The sequence below is a fragment of the Telopea speciosissima genome, chromosome 8, assembly GCF_018873765.1.
Source record: "Telopea speciosissima isolate NSW1024214 ecotype Mountain lineage chromosome 8, Tspe_v1, whole genome shotgun sequence".
NCBI classification, from domain to species: Eukaryota; Viridiplantae; Streptophyta; class Magnoliopsida; order Proteales; family Proteaceae; genus Telopea; species Telopea speciosissima.
Genome location: NC_057923.1, coordinates 21068345 through 21078095, shown reverse-complemented (window position 1 = coordinate 21078095; position 9751 = coordinate 21068345). Strand labels below are relative to the sequence as shown.

At 38.6% G+C, this 9751-nt stretch overlaps 1 protein-coding gene and 1 long non-coding RNA gene across 2 annotated transcripts in view; both read left to right on the top strand.

Moving 5' to 3' along the window:
• Nucleotides 1-269: 269 nt before the first annotated feature.
• On the top strand, nucleotides 270-4563 carry LOC122672147 (ARF guanine-nucleotide exchange factor GNL2-like). The gene is made up of 2 exons (XM_043869647.1): nucleotides 270-1369; nucleotides 1460-4563. Exons 1-2 carry the CDS (start codon nucleotides 270-272, stop codon nucleotides 4557-4559), a joined length of 4200 nt encoding a protein of 1399 aa, XP_043725582.1. The 3' UTR covers nucleotides 4560-4563.
• A 308-nt stretch (nucleotides 4564-4871) lies between these two features.
• Nucleotides 4872-9751, top strand: part of LOC122670954 — a 14722-nt gene continuing 9842 nt past the window's right edge. The window contains exons 1-2 of the long non-coding RNA XR_006334292.1: nucleotides 4872-4883; nucleotides 8450-8453. This is a non-coding gene — a long non-coding RNA (uncharacterized LOC122670954). The remainder of the gene's footprint in view (nucleotides 4884-8449; nucleotides 8454-9751) is intronic.

Here is a 9751-nt window from a genome sequence, read left to right as displayed (position 1 = left end):
CATTTTTGATAATTGAGACCCATTGACCCATAAAGAGGAAAGCCACACCTACTTAAACATCAACCACTTGTTAAACAAATAATTAGGCTATTTGTTTCCCAATTAATCGGGTCTTAAACCTAATTTTCTCTCCTAAATTATGTAGAGAATAGAGAATAGAAAATTCACATCATACATTGTTCAAAAACATCTATTTCTCTCTAACCGTTTTTCAAACACCTTTCACAAAAACCGTTTTTCACTTCCTTCCTTTTTCTTTTGAAGAAATAATGGCGAAAGCAAGAGACCAAAACGAAGGAGAAGAAGACGAAGCAGCAGAAGAAGAAGGAAATAGCTCGTCATGTCAACCCAAAATAAAGAAACTCTCCAAAAGAAAGAAGAAAGAATTGGGAATTTCATGTATGTTGAACACCGAAGTTGGAGCAGTTATAGCAGTGATGCGTCGAAGCAACGATCCATATTCTCAATTCATCTCTCCCAACGAAGAGATCTACGATTCAACTCTGTTATATTCTTTGAAATCTTTGCGTTCTCTCATCTTCAATCCTCAACGAGAATGGAGGATAGTTGACCCATCTATCTATCTCTCACCCTTCCTCGATGTGATTCAGAGCGACGAAATTCCAGCCGCCGCAACAGGGGTTGCACTTTCTGCAATCTTGAAGATACTCAAGCTTGAAATTTTTGATGAAGAGACGCCTGGTGCGAAAGAAGCCATTAATTCTATCATCACTGGTATCACAAATTGTCGACTTGAAATGACAGATTCTACTTCTGAAGATGCTGTGTTAATGAGGGTTTTGCAGGTATTGGCTGGGATAGTGAAGAATCGTGCTTCTATCTTGCTTAGTGATCATTCTGTATGTACCATTGTCAATACTTGTTTCCAAATTGTTCAAAAATCGGCTAGCAGAGGGGATTTGCTCCAAAGGAATGCTAGGCATACTATGCATGAATTGATTCAGACAATATTTGCTCGGTTGCCGGAGATTGAGGATCGGGATAGAGAGAGTACAGATACAGGGTTTGATGATGCTGAGAATGGTGGTAATTTGGATTCTGGGTATAGTGCTCATTGTGCGGTTGATATCTTTCAGTTCTTGTGCTCTTTGCTTAATGTAGTGGAGATTACAGAGACTGATGGGTCCACTACCCCGAATTCTGATGAAGATGTTCAATTATTTGCGCTTGTATTGATAAATTCTGCAATAGAATTGAGTGGAGATGGAATTGCCAACCACACAAAGCTTCTAAAATTGATCCAAGATGAGCTCTTTTATCATTTAATCTACTATGGAACTCGTTCTAGTCCATTGGTATTATCCATGATTTGCAGTACTGTTCTCAATATATATCACTTTCTTCGTAGGTAAACTCAAACTCAATGACAACTTATGCTTTGCTTGATTGAGAATGAAAATAATGAAATTGAGTATTAAAAGGGATATCTTGTTGATAGGTCTATCAGGCTTCAACTTGAAGCTTTCTTCACATTTGTGTTGTTCAAAGTTGCTTCATGGGGAAGCTTTCCTCAGCTTCAAGAAGTCGCACTCGAAGGAATAATTAGTTTCTGCAGACAGCCTACTTTCATTATTGAAATGTATGTGAATTATGATTGTGATCCACTTTGTCGAAACATTTTTGAAGACATTGGAAGGTTGCTCTGCAAGATTGCTTTCCCATTGAGCAGCCCTTTGACAAGTTTGCAGATCCAAGCGTTTCAAGGTTTAGTTGTTATTGTTCACACCCTTGCTGACAATGTTGAGGATGAGAATGGTTCAAGTTCTATAGGGCCGTATCCCCTTGCAATTACTGAGTATAAACCTTTTTGGTTAGAGAAATGTGACAACGGTTATGATTTGGATTCATGGATTGAGTTTGTCAGGTTAAGGAAAGCACAGAAGAAGAAGATATTGATTGCTGCTAACCATTTCAACCGAGATGAAAAGAAGGGACTGGAGTACCTGAAGATCGCAAATCTAGTACCGGATCCTCCAGAGCCAAAAGCCTTGGCATACTTCTATCGCTACACTCCTGGCTTAGACAAGATTGCAATCGGAGATTATCTAGGCGACCCTGGTGAGTTGCACATTCAAGTCCTCAAAGAATTCACTGAAACATTTGATTTCTCAGGTATGATTCTTGATACTGCCTTGCGAACTTTTCTCGAGACCTTTCGACTGCCAGGAGAATCTCAAAAGATTCATAGGATCCTCGAAGCATTTTCAGAAAAATTCTATGATCAACAATCCTCAGAAATCTTTGTCAGCAAGGATGCTGTGTTCATCCTCTGTTATTCTCTCATCATGCTTAACACGGACCAACACAATCCACAGGTGAAGAAAAAAATGACAGAGGAGGAGTTTATAAGGAACAACAGAGCAATTAATGGAGGAAAAGATCTTCCAAGAGAATACCTTTCTGATCTCTTCCAATCAATTGCAAATAATGCAATCACATTATTTGGCCAATCAGGCTCATCTTTAGAGATGGATCAACGCCGATGGATAGAGCTGATTAATAAAACAAAAGTCATGGAACCCTTCATTCTTTGCGATTTTGAATGCCATCTTGCAAGAGATATGTTTGCTTCCATTGCTGGAACTTCTGTTGCAACCCTTGCTGCAATTTTTGAGCACAGCGATGAAGATGATATCCTCCACGAATGTGTTGAAGGGATGTTTTTGGTTGCAAAGATTTGTCAATTTGGACTAGAAGATACACTTGATGAGCTCATTGCCTCCTTCTGCAAGTTTACTACACTATTAAATCCTTATGCCTCAGCAGAGGAGACCCTTTATGCCTTCAGTAATGATTTAAAGCCAAGAATGGCAACTCTTGCAGCCTTCACCATTGGAAACAAATTTGGGAAATCAATTCGAGGAGGATGGAGGACTATTGTGGATTGCTTATTGAAGCTCAAGAGGCTTAAATTACTTCCCCAGTCAGTTATCGAGCCAAATATGGCTTCTACCTCATCAACCGACCTTCCAATGCACTCCAAGTCAGAATCAGGAGTTATCTTCCCATCTTTAGAGCATGTGTCTGGTAATAATCGTCAAAGTTCTGGTATGATTGGACGATTCTCGCAATTCCTATCACTAGATAGTAGTGAAGACTCATTGGTCCAGTCAGGGGGTGAATTTGAACATAATCTTAAGATAATTCAACAATGTCGAATAAGCAACATCTTTAACAATAGCACAAACTTGCCAGAAGAATCATTACTGAATCTCGGACGCTCCTTGATATTTGCAGCTGCTGGAAAAGGTCAAAAGTTTAGCACCCCAGTTGAAGAAGAGGAAACTGTTGGATTTTGTTGGGATTTGATCATCACTATTACTCTAGCAAACATTCACAGGTTCTCAACCTTTTGGCCTATTTTCCATGATTACCTACTTTTGGTTGCTCAGTTCCCTCTCTTCTCGCCTTGCCCATTTTCAGAGAAGGCCATTGTTGGTATGTTCAAGGTCTGCCTTAAGCTTCTCGGTTCATACCAATCCGAGAAAATATCTGAGGAGCTAATCTTCAAGTCCATAACCTTGATGTGGAAGCTTGATAAAGAAATCCTTGATTCATGTTGTGAGAGCATAGTACAAGCTCTTGGGAAGATTCTTACTGAGTACCCTGCAAATTTGCAAACACAGACTGGATGGAAATCTGTCCTCCATTTGCTGTCAGTTGCAGGTCGACACCCTGAAACCTATGAGCAAGGAGTTGAGGCTTTGATCATGTTGATGTCAGATGGTACACATGTCTCACGAATGAACTATGGATACTGTATCGATTGTGCATTTGGATATGCTGCGCTAAAGATCATTCCCCTGGATAAGAGTTGGCAATTAATAGATCTAATGGCAGAGTCGACAAGCCTGTTAGTTCAATGGTTCAAAAATGGATACTCCGATCCTGGGAACTACATGAGTAACACAAGTAACTCCTCTATTGAGGATGGATCAAAGCAATTTAATTCCTCCAACTTCACAACCAACTTATTTGTCAAGCTCGCAGATGCCCTTAGAAAATCTAGCCTAGTTCGACGAGAGGAGATAAGAAATCGTGCCGTGTCCGCCCTACAACGAAGCTTCACACTGGCAGATGAACTAGGTTTCACATCTTCTAATTGTATTAATATTTTTAACCTTGTGATATTTGCAATGGTTGATGATTTACATGAAAAGACGGTTGAGTATTCAAGGAGGGAAAATGCTGAGAGGGAGATGAGAAGCATGGAGGGGACATTTACTATGGCAATGGAACTTTTGACAGAAGTGTTCTTGCAATTCTTAGTACCATTGTCACAGAATTCCGGGTTCAGGACATTTTGGTTAGGAGTTTTGAGAAGGATGGATACATGTATGAAAGTCAATTTGGGTGACAATAACCAATCAAGATTGCAAGAGTTAGTGCCAGTATTGTTGAAGAAGTTGATCTTAGAGATGAAGGAGAAAGAGATTTTGGTACAAAAGGAAGGTGATGATTTATGGGAAATTACCTATGTTCAGATACAATGGACTGTTCCTTCATTGAAGGAGGAACTGTTTCCTGAGGAAGAGTAGTAGAACATGGTATCTTCTTTTTTATACAACTTTTTTGCATCATTGTTATCTTAATTTAATGGGAAATTTACACATACCACCCTTGAGGTTTGACGAAAGGATATTTTCACCCCCTAGTTTTGGAAAATTCTGCGTACCTCCCTGAGGTTTGCAAACGGTAACAAATAAACCCATTCTGTCAGTTCATGACTAATACTGTTAAAAATTAGACTTGAATTGACAGAATTGCCCTTCTCTAAGAAGAACAAAAAAAAAAAGAGGTGAATAGACAAAATTACCCTTACAAAGGAAAAAAAGAAAAAAAACCTCGATTGGGGAAGATGAGTTGCAGGTTTCAAAACCATAAGGGTTTCAAAACCATAAGGACAAACCCCTTCGATTGAACCCATTTGCACTTGGGGCAGACCTAAAGTGATTACCGCTGATTTCAATTTCAGAAATCTGTAGTCCAAAGACCACTTGATTTCTAGAGCTGTGGTGTTTTGGATCGTTCCAGCAGACCTAGGCGACACCAAATCTGTAGATTTCAAGCTGTTTGAGACGATTCCAGAGGCTACAATTCGATTTCCCCTCATCTTCCCCAAACGAAGCACCAAGTGGTTCTACAGATTTTCAAGATTGAAGCACCAAGTGTAGAGCAACCCATTCCTTTTTCTTTCCTACTTTTTCTTCTCCTTCTGCTATTTTTCCCTCTCCACCGCTGCCACCGCCACCACCACCTCAAATCCTCCTTCTCTCGCTCCCCTGTAGACCCGCCACCATCCTCTCCAGTCTTCCCCGCCATATCTCGCATCCAACAGATGGCCACCGTTGTTGCAACTGCATACGCAATCACGCCACCATCCATGCACTGGCATACCAAGCATCGCCACAAGCCGCCCACATCCATATCTTAAAAAATTAGAGAAAGAGAGACAAGGCGGAGGTGTACAATTAAAAAATAAGAGAAATGGGAGATGGAGAGGAACCCTGATCTTCTTCGTTTCTTCAAATGCCTCTGTTGTAGGGTGTTATCAGAAAATGGGTTTCAACTTTGGGCTCAAGAGAATGGGGTAGATGAATACCCGAGGGACAGCGGACAAATCCAGCTCTTGAATCATCTTCTTCAGATCCAATTTCTCACCACCACCACATCCACAAACCACACCTCCACCACCCAAAACCCCATCTTTGACTCCGGTTCCCAGATCTAGAACATGCCCACCGCCACCCAACTCAAACCTCATATCTACATCCCTTCTCATGTCTATTGTAATACTTCTCTATTAAGATTTACAGGTACGCCATATCTAGGTACCATAGATGTTTAAGTAAAATTTCTCCCAATGGTCAAATTAAAAGGCATGAGCTAAAAGAGGTTTGAGACCTGCAACTCATCTTTCCCAATCGATTTGGGGAAGATGAGTTACAGGTTTTGGTGTGTTTTTCTTTTATTTTTTTGGTTTCTTCTTAGAAGGGCAATTCCGTCAGTTCAAGTCTAATTTTTAACAGTGTTAGTCATGAACTGACGGAATGGACTTATTTGTTACCGTTTGCAAACCTCAAGGGAGTACGTAAAATTTTCCAAAACTGGGGGGTAAAAATATCCTTCCGTCAAACCTCAGGGGTGGTATGTGTAAATTTCCCTAATTTAATTTACTACACACCAATATATTACAACCCTTTTTGGATAACCTTTTTGGCTTTTGTTGTTCTCTGCTTTTTTTTCCTTAATATGTTTCTCAGAACTTGGCTGGACAAATACAAATGCCACCTCAGCAAAACACTACTGACATCACCGACACTAGACGATGACATCAACAATATGTCAGCATGATGTCAATCAACACTAAGTTGATGCCACATTGAATAAACATTTCATGTTAGTTTGGATATCCAAAAGTAAGGAGAACAACAACTGACATGGCCAATTATGTTGTTGAGGTTGAGATATCCAGTTGATCATCTTCAGAGAATCAGTCCATACTTTTATGATTTTGCATTTCATTGATAGTCCTCTGGTGGTTCTTTCCCGGATTCCTCAGGCCTCAGCTTCCTAAGCTGACCCTGCAATTCCATAGTTCATACAAACTGGAGAAAACTGATTGTTAAAAATAGTTACTTCCATCCACCGAGCCTCCTTGGATAATGGATCAAAACTCCCATATATGATGATGATAATTTTGTCCATTGAAAGAAGGTAAAGATAGAAGTCTAAAGATATGGAAGGTTGGGATCGTACATTGGAGACATTGTCTAAATTCAGTTTAGATAAAAGAAGATTAAGATCTGTTTCCTATCCATGAATCATTTTAAGCAAGGAATGTGGGTTCAGTTTGGTTTTGGAAAAAAATGGTTTTGTTAAACCACAGAAAATAAGTGGTGATGGAAAAGATAGAAAGAATGAGAGATTTTTGTTTTTTGGGATTCCTTTATTGGTGATGAAATCCAATAAAACACTTTGTAAAATGGACCCTTGTAAAAATTCAGTTCTCAATCCCAACCTACCAGCAGCCCAAATTCTTTTTGAAAAATCGCATGACAGGAATAAATGTCAATCAATCTCTGCAGCTAACTAACAAAGTCTACATCTATCATCAAGTAAAATGAAGGCTTTTAGTTTAGACATAGTTTGATTTCCTCATTTAGCTATTTTCCAAAGAAATAACTTAAATTTTGGATGGTTTAAGATCTCATATTCCTTCCAAATAAAAGGAGAGGAATTTGGGTATACAGGGTTTTTTTAACAAAGTAAGATAGTGAGTAGAGAGGCCTTTGTGGTAACCTCACCTGTTCTGGTTAAAGGATAGAGAAAAAGTAAGCAAAAAAGCTTACAGATGAGGTCACACCAAAGTTGGTTGAACCCAAGAAACTTCAAAATGCCCCTTATGAGAAACCCCATTCAAGTTTATCATATGTCTTTGACATGTCAAGCTTCAGTGCTATATAGCCAATTTTTCATATTTTCACGTGCAATAATTATATTATTAGAAATTTGTTGTCCCTTGACAAAAGCAGTCTAAGTTGGGGAAATAAAGTGGTGGAGAAATAGTTTTAGTCTGTTTGCAATAGTTTTGACAAGGATTTTTTAGGATATGTTGCACAAACTAATCAGTCTAAACTCCTCACCAAGGAGGCATTATGAATTTTGGGAATTAAGGTAAGGAGAGTATGATTTACCCCAAAAGGAATTAAAAAAGAGAAGAAAAGAAGTCATTCACAAAACAACAAACATCTTTCTTAATGGTATTCTAGCAGTGTAGCAGTGTTGGTAGAAGACAAACTGGTAATCCATCAATGCCTGGGGCTTTGAAGGAGCCTAGAGAGAAAACATCATTCTTAGTTTCCTCCTCCGAAGATATGGATATTAAATAGGAATTTTCATCAGAAGATAGGACTGAGGAGAATAAACTTTCAACCAAATGAGGGTTAAGAGAATTAGATGTGGAATAAATTAAGTTTTTAAAATAATAAGCGAAGCAGGAAGCAATTTTAGAAATATATCAAATACGATTCCTAGAATTGTCAAATAAGATTGTGCTTGGCTATTCAATGATAGAATTTTGTGTTTCTATCCCCATCCTGGATATACCGATACCTAAATTTTTTCATCCAAAAGAGCTCTTCAGCTTCCAGGATTATATTAAGACGAGATTTAAGAGAAGAAAAAAGAGTCAAGTTCTCATCTGAGGGATCCTGTGATTCTAGATTATGATATTGATGAAGAATGGATTGTTTTAGATTATTAACATTTTTTTTCTATTTTTTAAGAAAAACAATAATCCTGTTAAGTTTTATTAAAAAATTCTCACCATTCAGAGAATTCCATTTAGAATTTAAAAAAGATTTGAAGTCAAGATACTTTGTCCAAGCAATCTGGAAATGAAATAATTTTCTATAAAAGGGTTTAGAGAAGTCAGTATTGACAAGGAGTAGGTTGTGGTTAGATCAATAGATGGTAAAGTACAAACCATTCCATTCGGCCAAATTGAAAACCAGCCAGGAGATCCAAAACAACAATCAAGATGTTCCATAATCCTATTTGGTGGTCTTTGTTTGTTTATTTGTCCAAGTAAACCAAGAGCCCAAAGGATTGATTTCTTCTAAACAAAAGTTGGTCATAATGGATTGAGGCTTTAAGGATGCAGCATAGGTTGGACTAATTGGCCGGCCCGAATTGGTCCTTGTCTTTCTTGGATAAGTTAATTGAAGTCCCCAATAATGAGAAAGGGAGTGGAGAGAGTATCCCAAAAGGTGAGTCTTTCATAAAAATTAAAAAAAAAAATTGTGTGGGGGGGGTGGTTAGGGTATAAGCAGACAAAGCACCAAGAACCACCAGAAACAGTATTAAATGTAACAATAGAATTATTACTGAGCAACAGAGCCATCCCTCCCCCACCCCACCCACGCATGGTTCTAAGTATTGGTATCGTATCGCCTGTATCGGGCAATATGTACCAGTTTTGCTAGGCACCAATATCAATACCATGCCGCTATCGTATCGGTAGCATGGTACAGATAAGAGGTAAACTAGTCCAAAAACTCATTTTTTAAGAAAATTCAGGGATAATTTTGTCCGATACATCCGATCCAGGCCGATACCGTATCAATATCGTATCTGTTTTGTGCATTGCCGATACCGTGCACTAAAACCATGCCTCCAAGTCCTTTCTTCCCTGAGGAAGACAGTGATAAAGACAAAATAGAAATTGTAAAGGGTGAAATTTTTTAATTTTACCAGAATAGGAGAGGGCTGGTCATCCCTGCGTTCAGTTCCAACTACTGACCTACATCATCTTTTGCTAGGATGGTTGGGGTGAAAATATAAAAGACGCAAGCAGGTGATGGTTTTGGTTTTTGGGTATTTGGTAATTTTTCCTTTTTCTTTCCCCCTACTAACCAGACTGATTGTTCCTTTCGTTCATCTGAGAAAATTTATGTTGCCATACTCATGCTGGCAACCAACCCTACGTATTTTAGATCCCCAATCTTTCTACACTAAAAAGCATTTCAAAACCATGCACACCCACGTTTGAGCCGTGACTACTGTAAGCAAAAACACGTTTAAAACTCCGTTCCCATTTTTCAGGCATTTTAAACACGTTTTGTTGTATGCCCTCTCAAATAAACAGGAAAAAAACGTATACTTTTGCTTTCCATGTTTTTTAAACACATAATAAACGTGCTCGTGTTTATTTGAAACTAAAAAGATG